Source organism: Oncorhynchus tshawytscha, linkage group LG02 (assembly GCF_018296145.1).
Source record: "Oncorhynchus tshawytscha isolate Ot180627B linkage group LG02, Otsh_v2.0, whole genome shotgun sequence".
NCBI classification, from domain to species: Eukaryota; Metazoa; Chordata; class Actinopteri; order Salmoniformes; family Salmonidae; genus Oncorhynchus; species Oncorhynchus tshawytscha.
In genome coordinates this window covers 57,473,732-57,489,850 of record NC_056430.1, presented here as the reverse complement: position 1 = coordinate 57,489,850, position 16,119 = coordinate 57,473,732, and the positions used below count along the sequence as shown (strand labels likewise).

General features: G+C 41.7%; 1 protein-coding gene across 2 annotated transcripts in view; it reads left to right on the top strand.

Moving 5' to 3' along the window:
- LOC112266524 (ubiquinol-cytochrome-c reductase complex assembly factor 1) overlaps window positions 1–13,829 on the top strand; it is a 37,838-nt gene extending 24,009 nt beyond the window's left edge. Inside the window, exons 3-5 of one of the 2 annotated variants that reach the window (XM_024444085.2) lie at window positions 5,288–5,365; window positions 5,628–5,741; window positions 13,485–13,829. In XM_024444085.2, coding sequence (XP_024299853.1) covers window positions 5,288–5,365; window positions 5,628–5,741; window positions 13,485–13,619 — 327 coding nt within the window. In that variant the 3' untranslated portion in view covers window positions 13,620–13,829. Of the gene's footprint in view, window positions 1–5,287; window positions 5,366–5,627; window positions 5,742–6,605; window positions 6,667–13,484 lie in introns of those variants that run through there. The other variant, XM_042301367.1, reaches the window with a different exon arrangement.
- The last annotated feature ends 2,290 nt before the right edge of the window (window positions 13,830–16,119 follow it).

Here is a 16,119-nt window from a genome sequence, read left to right as displayed (position 1 = left end):
AGACAGATTAGTATTATCTTTTCAGCAGGGTTTTCCCACGATTGTATTTTACATATTGTGAAAAAACTGTTTTGTCTGCATGCTCTTCACTGACAGATTTGCCATGCATTCTAGACTATAGGCTATGCCTTGTTATTGGGCTACACACCATTGACAGCTTGGCTATTGTTCTAAAGAAGCTATTTCACTTCACCTATGTGGCTAAATTATAGGCCTTCTCATGATGTGGTAGGCTATTCTGAATTATTTCATTTCTGTCCTGAACAGAGAGCAGTTATTCTATAACTTTGGCAAATATATTTACATTTATCAGGGGTGCTGCAACTCCTCCTCCAGAACCCTTCAAGTGGCTATGATTCTATAAGTAAATCAATGGTAAAATGCAATGCTGGAGAGATGAGAGTTGCTGGCTCATTTATATCAGAGCAGAGAGAGGGTGAGAGGCCATATAAAGTCAATATCATTCTAGTTCTGTGAGATACAGGTGTGCTTCTCACATGGCAATGTTGCCCTAAAAAAAATATCTGCTTTTTCACATTAAGTTTTTTTGGAGGGACAGCGGAATTAACAAATAGGCCACAATTATAATTATCGAATGAACTTTGATCGTTTTATTAGAATGTTTAATTTGCAAAAAGTGGAAATTAGTTTTCATGCCATGAGGTTCCAGACCTGGCCAAATAGGTTCTGGAACGAAACAGACCAAAATGGAGAGTTCCGGCAGGATCCGGCTCAAATTAAGCACTGGGTAACACCTCTCCTTTTATAAGCTCCATCCTGAAACATGAAGCAGCTCTGTGCGACCTGTGTATAGGCCTACACTATTGTACATGGAAGTTCCATACCACGCCAGGAACACCTTAAGTCAAAGATCTCCGTGCTCCATGCTTTTGTCACCCAAACAGGCCTGGTTAAAACCTGTTTTCCGTGGAGGATGTAAACGCGTGACCTCATTCTCGACGCCGGTGGGGGAATGAGAACTCAAACGGTAAAGATTGATGATGACTGCAGGAGCTGGGCCCTCGCTGGAAGCTCAGTCCTTTGACTTCTCCCAGAGCTTAACCACTCCTGAGCCCTGGCTCCAATCTGGCCTCATTTTCCTGGTCTTCCACCCAACCGTGCTGAGGGCACCACCGGCGCAAGCCTATATAACTCCAGAGGAGAGGGTTCCTAGAATGAAGGGACCCCTTGTTAACACTGTGGGGAACATGTCACTGAGCAAATGGTTTTGCCGATGCATATTCTGTTCTTTACCTGTAGAATGGAGCTACACACTAGTGCAAGGCTGACACACACAGGCTGTTTTGTAGAAGCAGAGCTTCTTTTTGTTTTGGATTCAGACTTAGGGATGAGCCTACTGCAATTGTTTGTAATCATCCACACTATGGTATATTACAGCCTCTCACTGCTAGAGCCCCCAAATCCATGCAGTTGTTTCAGATCTAATGTTACTAAAACAAAGGAAAAACGCTAGCCAGGCTCTCCTCCATATGTGAAGCACCATACGTATAGCACAGCAAAGCTAGTTTCAGGTAGGCCTTGTCTTTGGGAGGCTGGAGTTGGGGTGTTTATATCTGAGCAATAACAAAGTGAGATATGACACTCATTTCAAGCGAAAGGGCACCGGCAGGGCCTTCCCCTGCGCTCTCTGGGGTGATTAGTGAAGCGTATTAAATATCTTGCTTGAAGGGGCTGCGTCAGCCAAAACGGTTGTAGAAAAACGCTGCCAGATGTGGGTGATTATGCGCAGGTCCCCAATTATGCACAGGTGCATGACCTCATGCCATGCTGATAGCCAACACAGACATGAGTGGAAGCCTTTAAACTGATTTTGAATAAAAAAAGATAATTTCCCAAAAAATTCTCCAAAAGACCAGGGCCCGTATCCAGTAAGTGTCTCAGAGTAGGAAATTGGTTATAAGTGCTGAGAATAGACATTTTACTCCTCTTCTGGGTAAAAATGAAAGCTATGCAGTATGAGTCCTCTAGTTATTTAGTCCCACCTAGTTGACAGATATTTAGCAGACCCCATGAGCTGTCCTAACCAGCTAAGAGTAACCAGCAGGTGACTTCATAATATAAAAATGCAGTGGTTATTAAAATAATGTTTTGATATTTCTATATGATCAATCCATGCAATGCTAGCTCTTGTGCTTTTGACAGTGATGAGGCCTGTTTCACATGATATGCCTAAATACTTATAACTACGAGGATAATAAATAATCAAGTTTTTCATTAAATTATTTAGTTACCTACATCATGTTAAAAACTTCTTGCGGATCAGTGGGACGCAAGCGTCGACAACTTCCGGTGAAATTGCAGAGCGCAAAATTCAAATTACAGAAATAGTCATATTTAACGTTCATGAAAATACAAGTGTCGTACATTAGTTAAAAGCTTAACTTCTTGTTAATCGAGCCGCTGTGTCAGATTTAAAAAATGCTTTACGGTGAAAGCACACCAAGCGATTATCTGAGGACAGCGCCACGCACACAAAAGCATTAAAAACATTTTCCAACCAGGCAGATGAAAGTCAGAAATAGCGATAAAATAAATCATTTACTTTTGAAGATCTTCTTCTGTTGGCACTCCAAAAGGTCCCAGCTATATCACAAATGGTCGTTTTGTTCAATAAAGTCCTTATTTATATCCCCCAAAACTCAGTTTATCTGGCGCGCTTCATTCAATAATCCACCGGTTTCCCTCCTTCAAAATGCATACAAAATGAATCCAAAACGTTACCAATAAACTTCTCCAAACAAGTCAAACAATGTTAATAATCAAACCTCAGGTACCCTAATACATAAATAAACTATAAAAAATTAAATCGGAGAATTGTCATTACCGGAGATAAACAACAAAGTACGCACATTCGCCAATACACATAACAAACACTACAGCCAAAATGGGAGCCACTTAGAAAAACTACAAATTCTAGCTCATTTTTCCAAAAACGAGCCTGAAACTCTTTCTAAAGACTGTTGACTTCTAGTGGAAGCCCTAGGAACTGCAATCTGGGAGGCTTTCCTTTCATATTAAAAATGACAGCCATTGGAATCAATGGTGGGCTGAATATCTTTTTTTCTGGATGGTTTGTCCTTGGGTTTTCGCCTGCCATATATCAGTTCTGTTATACTCCGACATTATTTTAACAGTTTTAGAAACTTTATAGTGTTTTCTATCCAAATCTACCAATTATATGCATATCCTAGCTTCTGGGCCTGAGTAACAGGCAGTTTACTTTGGGCACGCTTTTCATTCAGTCCAAATACTTCCCCCTCGCCCAAAGAGGTTCATTCAAGTTATCCCTTTGGAGTGCAACATCACGTTGTTAAACAAGATGCCTATATTGGGCATGCCTATAAGTTGGGCAATTTAAGGCATCTGAGTTTCGATTATAATGATAGATCTTTTAAACGTTGTATGCAACATTATCGGCAAGTGACTTCATGCCTACTGTGCTGCCAAAGTGATTTAGAGTTGTTGACGTGTGTGTAGATATAACAGTAATATTGTCAAATCCACATTTAACAACCATCAGAATTGGTTAAAGAAAAGGTTTATGCATACCGTTTCTGACACCCAGGTGGCAACATCTCAGTTTGGAAGTCGCCCCACCAGCTTAACCTCGACAAAACGGAGCTGCTCTTCCTCCCGGGGAAGGTCTCCAATACCTCTCCATCATGGTTGACTACTTAATGGTGTCACCCTTCCAGAGTGCAAAACACCTTGGCGTGACCCTGGACAACACCCTGTCGTTCTCTGCAAACATCAAGCAGCTCCTGCAGATTCACGTTCTACAACATCCGTAGAGTACGACCTTTCCTCACACTAAACCAGCCACAGCAATGCATTTCTATCCCCCCAAAATATTATGGCATTTGTTTGTGACATTTTAGTCACTCAAAAGGCTATTTTACATGGGAATCAGAATTACTGTTCGGGACCTTTTTTAAGATGAATGCACTAATTGTAAGTTGCTCTGGGGGGTGTTGCTGCACAGCTATTTTCAGGTCTCTCGGGAGATGTTCGATCAGGTTTAAGTCCAGACTCCAGGATCGCTGGGCCACTTAGGGTCGTTGTCCTGTTGGAAGGTGAACCTTCGCCCCAGTCGGAGTTCCTGAGCGCTCTGGAGCAGGTTGTCATCAAGGATCTCTCTGTACTTTGCTCTGTTCATCCTTGCCTCAATCCTGACTAGTCTCCCAGTCCTTGCCTCTGAAAAACATCCCAACAGCATGATGCTGCCACCACCATGCTTCACCGTAGGGATGGTACCAGGTTTCTTCCAGATGTGACGCTTGGCATTCAGGCCAAAGAGTTTGTTTCATCAGACCAGATAATCCTTTTTCTCATGGTCTGAGAGTGTTTGGGTGCCTTTTGGCAAACTCCAAGCGGGCTGTCATGTGCCTTTTTACTGAGGAGTGGCTTCCATCTGGCCACTCAACCATAAAGACCTGATTGGTGGAGTGCTGCAGAGATGGTTGTCCTTCTGGAAGGTCCTCCCTTCTCCACAGAGGAACTCTGTGAGTTCTGTCAGAGTGACCATTGGGTTCTTGGTCACCTCCCTGACCAAGGCCCTTCTCCCCGATTGCTCGGTTTGGCCGGACGGCCAGCTCTAGTAAGAGTCTTGGTTGTTCCAAACCTCTTCCATTTAAGAATGATGGAGGCCACTGTGTTCTTGGCTACCTCCAATGCTGCATAAATATTTTGGTACCCTTCCCCAGATTTGTGCCTCGACACAATCCTATCTCGGAGCTCTGACATGCACTGTCAACTGTGGTGGGACCTTATATCGACAGGTGTGTGTGCCTTTCCAAATCATGTCCAATCATTTGAATTTACCAGAAGGTGGACTCTACTCAAGTTGTAGAAACATCTCAAAGGATGATCAATGGAAACAGGATGCACCTACGCTCACTTTCGAGTCTCATAGCAAAGGGTCTGAATACTTATGTAAATAAGGTATTTCTGTTTTTTATATGTAATACATTTCCAAATGTTTCTAAAAACCTGTTTTTGCTTTGTCGTTATGGGGTATTGTGTGTAGATCGATTTAATTTTTTTTTAAATCCATTTTGGCTGTAACGTAACAAAATGTGGAAAAAGTCAAATGGTCTAAGTACTTTCTGAAGGCACTGTATTTATCTCAGGAGGGGAAATGTGTGTGTGCGCTCAATGTGGAAAATGTGAGAAAGAAAATGATTAACTCAAGTTCTGGGAAAATAGTGTTGTAACCAACTCGGGTCCTTGCTCTCTCCTTCTCCCATCCTCTCTTTCGCCCTTCTAGATTGATGCCATTCACCGGAAGGAAAGCATGAGGGCTATGACAGAGACTTTCTACGCTGCTATTTTTGGATATGATGAGGTAAGACCCAGCTATAACCATTATGCTTATCTTTGCCTCGACTATGCCAGGTAGTGTAAAAAACAACACACACTGGACAAGATGACTGAGAAAAGAAGGGCCCCAGAGCCCGGGTAAAGAGCTAGCATGTCGTGGTTCTGTCCTAGGCCTGGCTGACGGAACTGTCCATCGAGAACCAGTGTCTCTTGTTCATTCTGGTCCAGTCCTTAGTGCTATTAGACGAGGCAGTGATTCATGATTCACCTCTGTGTTGCTTTTGAAGGGAATCTTGTCGGGCGATGGGGTGCTGGCGGCCGCCCTGTGGAGGAACATGTTCAAACGTCAGTGCGAGGACCCCAGGCAGCTGGAGCTCATGTTGGAGTATGTCCGCAAACAGGTGAGAGAGGAAGACAACACTCCATATCACCAAATAAAGAAAAATGTTTCTGGCCACAAAGTTTTCAGCGTGCACCTAAAAAGAGTCAGCCCTGACTTATCATGTGAGGAAAGACCTGAGGGACATTTCTCAATTTTGTTGTAGCTCTGAACTAGCTCACTTGATTCATCTAGTCAAAGGCCTTTATGGTTAGTTGACACGTTAAGTCAGGTGTGCTACAGTGGTTCCTCCTTTAAAAGCTTTCACCGCGGGACTTAGAGGTACCCAGCGTCACGGCTTCATTGCTCCAGACCACCACACCGAGGAGTTAAAGCACTCATTACGCATTTGGGTCCCAAGGTTATTATATGACCAATCATATTGAGTGGTTCCAATGACGAATATGACATGAGCCACCCGTCCCTGGTGACTTTCTTCAGCAAAGATGGCTGACAAAACATTACGGGGGAAGCAAATGTAAGTAATTATTACATCATAACAAGTCAAGATAAAAATGTACAATGGAGAGGAATATGTTAATTAATGTAGAGACAAACGATTGTGTATATTTTTTTGTCATAAAGTTAATTAATGAAAATCGCGACTTAACATTAGCCAGCCAGCTATTTATTTATCTTTTATTTAACTAGGCATGTCAGTTAAGAACAAATTCTTATTGACAATGACGGGCTAGGAACAGTGTGTTAACTGCCTTGTTTAAGGGGCAGAATGACAGATTTTTACCTTGTCAGCTCGGGGATTCGATCTAGCAACCTTTCTGTTACTGGCCCAACACTTTTAACCACTAGGCTACCTGCCGCCCCCTAGCTTGCTGGCATTATGACATGAGTATGACATTGTAATTCATGTTGTTCAATGTTTTAGGGACTCCTGAGAAAACCAGCAAACCAGGCTGTCGTCTTGTGAAACAGTGGATGTAAAGAATCTAGCTAGCTAAAGCATATACTGCAAATTGAATGTACAATTGTGTAAGCTTGCCATGCAATGCAGCTGAAGTAACATAGCTAGCTATTTACTTGCTTATTGTGTAGTGGAGGATAAAAATAACTGTATGCCTATGGATGTGTAGCTAGCTACAGTATGTAGCCGATTTGTGTATGGACTCTCAAATGTTAGATTCTGAACTAATATTCATACCAATCTATGAACCTCAGCTATTACAGTTGTTGTATCAACTTCAAGTCTAAATGGCATTAATGAAGCCTATGGATTGAGTAGAATATAATAACTTTATTGCGTCAAGGACGCAAGTCCTGTATACATGTACTGTAGTTATTACCACGCATGAGTTCCCCACATTGTTGCCGGTACATTGAATATATTCACTGATCATGTACTCTTCCTAGCAAATAAAGGTGCGGTTCAGGTATGAATCTCTGAGAGACATAATTTTTCTGTCATATCCAATACCAGGTGTATCAAACCCCATTCTTTGAATTAGGCTATGTCTGCATGTATGTATTACAATTATACACTTCAACAGTGTTTACCGCTCCTGGGACTTCAATGATTACACATTTTAACAATGCAATAGACTAGAAGCATGATTTAAGTAGGCTGATATTATTAGATATTAAATATATTATATTTAATTCATATATGCAGAAAAAAACCTATGCATATCTAACTCCATCTGCATTAATCTGAGGACACAGGATAGTATTTCAATGAGATACTTAATTTCAACCAGTGGAGAATCTGAAACTCTTTATTGAAAGAAGTTCATTATCCAGGTGTTATAAATACATAATACATGCATTATAATTATGATAATTGTAATATATTATAAATACAAGTTCAATCTGTACTTCAATGCACATATGGTGTGCATTATAAAACGAGGAAGAAAGACGAGGTGGGGAGAGAGGTGTAGAAGACAGAAAGGGAAAGAGATAAGAACAAAGGCAGACAGCCTATGATTAATGAATTTACAGTGCTACCCTAATATTCTCTCAGTTCATCACAATATACATTATACATATACAGTGTCTCTAGCCAGCCTTGGGCCCGCAGTTGGCCCAAAGGTCATCTTAAGAGCGGGTGAGGTGGCGATGACGGGACTGGCTTCCTCTCTCACATCAAAACATACCTGCAGACGAGAGGCAGATGGATAGAGAGAGAGCATGATTTTGCCTTGTTTTTTTGGTCAGTCATCATAATCATCAGGAGGTGAAATGCAAAGCTGACCTTGGATCATTAGCTCTGGGACTACTACATCTCTATCTGTATTTCAATGTAAAGCATCTCTTTAATAATACTTCCTGTTGATCCAACCAAGTGACCTCTCACCTATGATCACGCTGTGCCCTCTGTGTCAGCCAGTTCAGATGCGGGAGAGGTTCACCAACACAGCTGATATAACCTAGAGGATTTAGGGAGAAGAGGGAGAGGGATGAAGTGAAGGAGAGCGACTGTTATTGTGTCTCACCTGGTGTCCACATTATGTTGCTACAGAGTAGTTTATGCTGAAAAACAGACACATACTTGAAGCTTGTAAAACAAAAGGTAACCGTTACACTGTCATGAAATATGATTATATACTGTATCGACTTTGAAACAAATAGCACATGGCCTGCTTATGAGTTGCCATGAAAGAAAGTTCAATTAATTCAAGTGAAAAAGTTGAATTATGTAAAAGTATGTAAAAGTTGGATGGAAGAATGCCCAGTGCTGCTTACCTGAAATGCCATCATCACATAGTCCTTCTTCGTAGGTGTCCGCTATGCCTTCCTTTGTGTCTGAAAACATTTGCTTTCAGAACAATTATTTTTGATTGAAAATATAAAGTTTTGCTCTCTATGAAAAGACACAAATGTACCTCCATAGCATATAACAATTTGCCTGTGAATAACCACACCTTCATACAAACTTGATACTGTATGCATAATTCTTGACGCACAACCGAAGGTGCTGCCATAACCCTGCCAGCACGCCCACTAGCGAGCATCTCAGGCGCAGAATGATGACGCGTGGAAGAGGGCGAGGAACGAGGGGCTAATAGCTGAACAATAGACTATTCAACCTTTACTAAAGAATAGTCTAATAGCCGAGCTAGGTGTGAAAAAAAACTATCACGACCAATGTAATAAAGTAATGACTTTTCAAATAAGTTACCTTACATGTTATGTTGGCTGACAATTTGTTAGCTATGCTGTCCTTACGAACCACATAGCATATCATTAGAGCAGTATGTTAGCTTAGCTAACTACAGTTGAAGTCGGAAGTTTACATGCATCTTAGCCAAATGGATTTAAATTCAGTTTTTCACAATTCCTGACATTTAATCCTTGTAAAAAATCTCTGTCTTAGATCAGTTAGGATCACCACTTAATTTTAAGAATGTGAAATGTCAGAATAATAGTAGAAATTTATTTATTTCAGCTTTTATTTCTTTCATCACATTCCCAGTGGGTCAGAGGTTTAGTTTACACTCAAATTAGTATTTGGTAGCATTGCATTTAAATTATTTAACTTGTTGTCCTTAAGCCATTTTTCCACAACTTTGGAAGTATGCTTGGTGTCATTGTCCATTTGACCCATTTGCGACTAAGCTTTAACTTCCTGACTGATGTCTTGAGATGTTGCTTCAATATATTTTGTGAAGTGCACAAGTCCCTCCTGCAGCAAAGCACCCCCACAACATGATGCTTCCACCCCCACAACATGATGCTGCCACCCCCATGCTTCACGGTTGGGATGGTGTTCTTCGGCTTGCAAGCCTCCCCCTTTTTCCTCCAAACATAACGATGGTCATTATGGCCAAACAGTTATATTTTTGTTTCATCAGACCAGAGGACATTTCTCCAAAAAGTACGATCTTTGTCCCCAATGCAGTTGCAAAACCGTAGTCTGGCTTTTTTATGTCGATTTTGGAGCAGTGGCTTTTTCCTTGCTGCGCGGCCTTTCAGGTCAATTTAGGACTCGTTTTACTGTGGATATAGATACGTTTGTACCTGTTTCCTCCAGCATCTTCACAAGGTCCTTTGCTGTTGTTCTGGGACTGATTTGTACTTTTTGCACCAAAGTACGTTCATCTCTAGGAGACAGAACGCGTCTCCTTCCTGAGCGGTATGACGGCTGCGTGGTTCCATGCTGTTAATACTTATGTACTATTGTTTGTACAGATGAATTTGGTACTTGGCTGATTTCTTTTGATTTTCCCATGAAGTCAAGCGAAGACGCACCGAGTTTGAAGGTAGGCCTTGAAATACATCCACAGGTATACCTCCAATTGACTCAAATTATGTAATTTAGTCTATCAGAAGCTTCTACAGCTATGACATAATTTTCTGGAATTTTCCAAGCGGTTTAAAGGCCCAGTCAACTTAGTGTATCTTCTGACCCACTGGAATTGTGATACAGTGAATTATAAGTGAAATAATCTTTATGTAAACAATTGTTGGAAAACTTACTTGTGTCATGCACACAGATGTCCTAACCGACTTGCCAAAACTATAGTTTGTTAACAAGAAATGTGTGGGGTGGTTGAAAAACGAGTTTTAATGACTCCAACCTAAGTGTATATAAACTTCTGACTTCAACTGTAACGTTAGTAGTTATACATCAAACTTGCCCGTATATTAACTAGAGGCAATATGGAAGACTATCAAACGCTTCTCAAAACTAGCACTGCATTAACAGAAAAAATGGCTGACAAATCAATAACGTGCCACAGAATGCTACAGCAGCCGGCAAGGTGTGCCGCAGTATGACGCAACTTTTAAAGGAGTAGTTCTGGAATAGTTCATATACATGGATTGACTGTGGGTCCCTGAGGATGTGCCTAGTGAAATAAAGGTTCAATAAAATATATACAAAATAAAGGAGTTGCAAATCTGCTCTAAGGTGTCCTCTCAAATAGGTCAGTCCAGGGTCATTTTTGTTGTGAACAATTTTCTTCAAATTCGACCCTCGAGCACCTAGTTCTTTTAGTTACACACTTAAGATTTTTAGAACCAGAATAGCTGAGCGGTGTAATGCAAGCTTTGAACCAAATTATGTTAATGTCAGCAGCCCAAAAGGTTGAAACGACTATACTTAAACATTGCGATCTTGTGTGTCCTTACAGCCTTAATAGTCTCATACAGTCTCTTGGTTAGGTGCTGGAGAATGGTGTTTTGGACTGGTTTAGTTGGTTTGTCTCTGTTATTAGAGTGATATTTGGAGAGTAGCTAGTCACCCAGTCCCACCCTCCTCTCCCTTCCCGCCCCCCTGGGCTCTGCCACAGCTACCAGTGAAGCCCCCTCTATATATTTTCCTGCCCTCTGTGATTGAAAACACGCCTGCTTGGAGAAACACATATGGTCCACATGTTCTCTAAGAATGCCATCCTCACTGCTTGCTCTCATCTATAGCCTCCTACAAACCAAAAGGCAGCACACATTGGGGAAACGAGCTACAATGCTTCAGTCTGCTAGTCAGGTCCTTGATCCTTCCCTGTTCCCCGACACACAGTATCTTGCATCAAGCTTGGGCAATAGCTTTTAATAGCTTTTAACCTCTCTTGGGTGGGGGGCAGTATTTTCACGTCCGGATTAAAAGCCTGCCCAAAGTAAACTGCCTGTTAATCAGGCCCAGAAGCTAGGATATGCATATAATTGGTAGATTTGGTTAGAAAACACTCTAAAGTTTCTAAAACGGTAACAATTATGTCTGTGAGTATAACAGAACTGATATGGCAGGCGAAACCCTGAGGATAAACCATCCCAAAAATAGAACATTTCAGCCTTCCGCTCTTTTCAATGGCTGTCATTTTTATTATAAGGTGACATCCAGATTGCAGTTCCTAGGGCTTCCACTAGATGTCAACAGTCTTTAGAAAGAGTTTTAGGCTGATTTTTGGAAAAATGACCCAGAAATTGTAGTTTTTCTAGGTGGCTCCCATTTTGGCTGTAGTGTTTCCAAGTGCGTGGAAGAGAACGCGTTCTTTGGTATTTTTCTCCGGTAAAGACAATAACGATTCTCTGTCTTAAATTGTATCGTTTATTTACGTATTAGGGTACCTAAGGTTTGATTATAAACGTTGTTTGACTTGTTTGGAAAAGTTTATTAGTACATTTTGGGATTAATTTTGTATGCATTTTCATGGAGTGAAACTGGGTGGATTATTGACTGAAGAGCGCCAGCTAAACTGAGTTATGGATATAAAGAAACCCATTATCGAACAAAAGGACCATTTGTGATGTAACTGGGACCTTTTGGAGTGCCAACAGAAGAAGATCATCAAAGATACGGCATTTTTTATATCGCTATTTCTGATTTTCGTGTCGCACCTGCCTGGTTGAAATATGTTTTTCATGTTTGTATGCGGGGCGCTGTCCTCAGATAATCACATGGTTTGCTTTAGCCATAAATCCTTTTCGAAATCTGACACAGTGGCTGGATTAACAAGAAGTTGAGCTTTATTTTGATGTATTACACTTTTTTTAAATTAAATTTAAATATTTATAATTCTGTAGTTTGAATTTCGCACTCTGCAATTTCACCGGATGTTGGCCAGGTGGGACGCTACTGCCCACAAGAAGTTAAAGGTGTCGGATTTACTGTCAAACTCAATCAAGTGTTTTACCGTTTTCTCGACCCAAGCCAGTGCTGCAACAGTGGAACTGTGACGTTAGTACAAAAACAAATGAAAGTGGCTTTGGCTTTGTTGTGTGTTACTGGTGTGTATGTAGTCCAAGGCCTGTCCCACTCTCCTGCCTGCTTCCATTAAAGGTGTCCTCCATCACTGCACGCTGAGACATGGCCCTGCCACAGGTTCCAGCCAGCTGCAAGCGCACATTACAAGCTTCGCCAAGAATTTATGAGACAAGGGGGGACTTTTCAAGAGAAAAACAAACAAACGGGATACTGTTTCTGAGCTCGCAGGGATTGCAAGAGCATAGTCGAGCTCTTGGAAGGAGGCGGGGGTCAAGGGGGCCAGAACTGTTTCATCACAGGTGCAGCACATAAAACCTGGCCGTGCCTGATGACACACTACAGGAGAGGAAATTGCAAGCCCCTGCGATGAAGTCACGTACAGTGGTCACGCGCTGCTCTGGCACCGTCACGCCATTATTACTCACACTAATTACTTTCATCATGCTCCTTCCATGAGCTCAGGCCACTGGTTTAATTAAGACACCGGGTCGAGGTGTACACGCCTTGCCATACTAAGAAATAAATCCATCTCTATGCAGCCTCCCAAACTGTAGCGTGACCATGATCACTGCACTGTCCCCAGTGTAAGCTATAATAACTGCACTCTGGTGGCTAACTCTGGAATAGAGCTCTTGTTGGGCTTTTGAACAGCTTTTGAACAACACAAAATACCACGTTTAGTAGGTTGCTTTTGTCAATGTTCTACTTATCATTGACTATTCAGTACATAGTGGTAGCCTAGTGGTCCGAGCATTGGGCCAGTAACCTAAAGGTTGCTGGATCGATTCCCCGGTTGCTGGATCGATTTTTACCTTTTTACAAGGTAAAAATATGTTGTTCTGACCCTGAGCAAGGCAGTTAACACACTGTTCCCCAGGTGCTGAAGACTTGCATGTTGATTATGGCAGCCCCCCGCACCTCTCTGATTCAGAGGGGTTGGGTTGAATGTGGAAGACTCATGTCAGTTGAAGGCATTCAGTTGTACAACTGACTGGGTATGCCCCTTCACATAAGAAAAATATTTGCAGTTTGCTTCCTCTGTAATAGATGTCCTTGAACCAGTCTTAATGGTACTTTCTTTATGTGTCTGCTTGTTCCACACAGATGCAGTTCATCGATACTCTGGACGGGGAGGACCTGTTACTGACGGGGGAGGTAAAGTGGCGTCCCCTCCTGGAGGAGAATGCACAGAGCATCCTAAAGGTCCCCAGCTCCACCTACAACGATGCTGGGCTCTGAGATGCCCATCCCTACCACCCTGCTACGCCTTGTTATCTACCTATATTCCTCTGTGTCTGAACACACTGTACTATAGGCAGGATAACCAATCAGGGACTCTCACACTTGATCTACACACACACACCCTCTTTCTCTCTTCACTCCCAACAACATATGTAAAATGTAAATAACATGAGTAAGTCTACCTCTGATAAGCTTCCCAGTAAAGGATTAAAAACAATCAAGCAACCCAGAAAAGTGCTACAAAATAGCCTATATTAACATATGTAGCCTAATAAACAAGGTCCATGAAGTCAATAACTTGCTTGTAACAGATTACATTCATATTCTGACTATCTCTGAAACTCACTTAGATAATAGCTTTGATACAGTGTTAGCAATACATGGTTATAGCATCTACCGAAAAGACAGAAATGCCAACGGAGGCGGTGTTACGGTCTACAGTCGTGGCCAAAAGTTTTGAGAATGACACAAATAGTTTGCTGCTTCAGTGTCTTTAGTGTCACACCCTGACCTTAGATATCTCTGTTTTCTATATATGTTGGTAAGGTCAGGGTGTGACTAGGGTGGGTACTCTAGTGTTGTATGTCTAGGGTTTTGTATGTCTAGGGTTTTGTATGTCTCGGGTTGTTGTAGGTCTAGGGGTTTTGTATTTCTATGTTGGCCTGATATGGTTCCCAATCAGAGACAGCTGTTGATTGTTGTCTCTTCATTCGGGGATCATATTTAGGCAGCCCTGTTTCCCACTTTCTGTTGTGGGATCTTGCCTATGTGTAGTTGCCTGTCAGCACTCGTTTGTATAGCTTCATGTTTCGTTTTGTTATTTTGTTTGCTTGTTCAGTGTTCATTCAGTTAAATAAAAGAAGGTACGCATACCACGCTGCGCCTTGGTTCGATTCGTATAACGAACGTGACGTTTAGATATTTTTGTCAGATGTTACTATGGAATACTGAGGTATAATTACAAGCATTTCATAAGTGTCAAAGGCTTTTATTGACAATTACATGAAGTTGCTGCAAAGAGTCAATATTTGCAGTGTTGACCCTTCTTTTTCAAGACCTCTGCAATCTGCCCTGGCATGCGTCAATTAACTTCTGGGCCATATCCTGACTTGCCCATTCTTGCATAATTAAGGTCTGGGGAGTTTCCTGGCCATGGACCCAAAATATCGATGTTTTGTTCCCCGAGCCACTTAGTGATCACTTTTGCCTTATGGCAAGGTGTTCCATCATGCTGGAAAAGGCATTGTTTGTCACCAAACTGTTCCTGGATGGTTGGGAGAAGTTTCTCTCTGGAGGATGTGTTGGTACCATTCTTTATGCATGGCTGTGTTCTTAGGCAAAATTGTGAGTGAGCCCACTCCCTTAGCTGAGAAGCAACCTCACACATGAATGGTCTCAGGATACTTTACTAATGTCATGACACAGGACTGATGGTAGCGCTCACCTTGTCTTCTCCGGACAAGCTTTTTTCCAGCTGCCCCAAACAATCAGAAAGGGGATTCATCAGAGAAAATGACTTTACCCCAGTCCTCAGCAGTCCGATCCATGTAACTTTAGCAGAATATCAGTCTGTCTCTGATGTTTTTCCTGGAGAGAAGTGGCTTCTTTGCTGCCCTTCTTGACACCAGGCCATCCTCCAAAAATCTTTGCCTCACTGTGCGTGCAGATGCACTCACACCTGCCTGTTGCCATTCCTGAGCAAGGTCTATACTGGTGGTGCCCCGATCCCGCAGCTGAATCAACTAACAGTCAGTATCTGGATAATATTTTTGATTTGATTTAACCTTAATTTAACTAGGCAAGTCAGTTAAGAACAAATTCTTCTTTACAATGACTTCCTACCAAATGGCAAAAGGCCTCCTGTGGGGACGGGAGCCTGGGATAAATAAAAAAAATACAATATAAATACTGTTGAAGTCGGAGGTTTGCATACAACTTAGCCAAATGCATTTAAACTCAGTTTTTCACAATTCCTGACATTTAATCTTAGTAAAAATGTCCTGTCTTAGGTCAGTTAGGATCACCACTTCATTTTAAGAATGTGAAATTTCAGAATAATAGTGTAGAGTGATTTATTTCAGCTTTTATATGTCTTCCATCACATTCTCAGTGGGTCAGAAGTTTCCGTACACTCAATTAGTATTTGGTAGCATTGCCTTTAAATTGTTTAACTTGGGTCAAACGTTTCGGGTAGCCTTCCACAAGCTTCCCACAATAAGTTGGGTGAATTTTGGCCCATTCCTCCTGACAGAGCTGGTGTAACTGAGTCAGGTTTGTAAGGCCTCCTTGCTCGCACACGCTTTTTCAGTTCTGCACATAAATTATCTATAGGATTGAGGTCAAGGCTTTGTGATGGCCACTCCAATACCTTGACTTTGTTGTCCTTAAGCCATTTTGACACAACTTTGGAAGTATGCTTGGGGTCATTGTCCATTTGGAAGACCCATTTGCGACCAAGCTTTAACTTCCTGACTGATGTCTTGAGATGTTGCTTCAA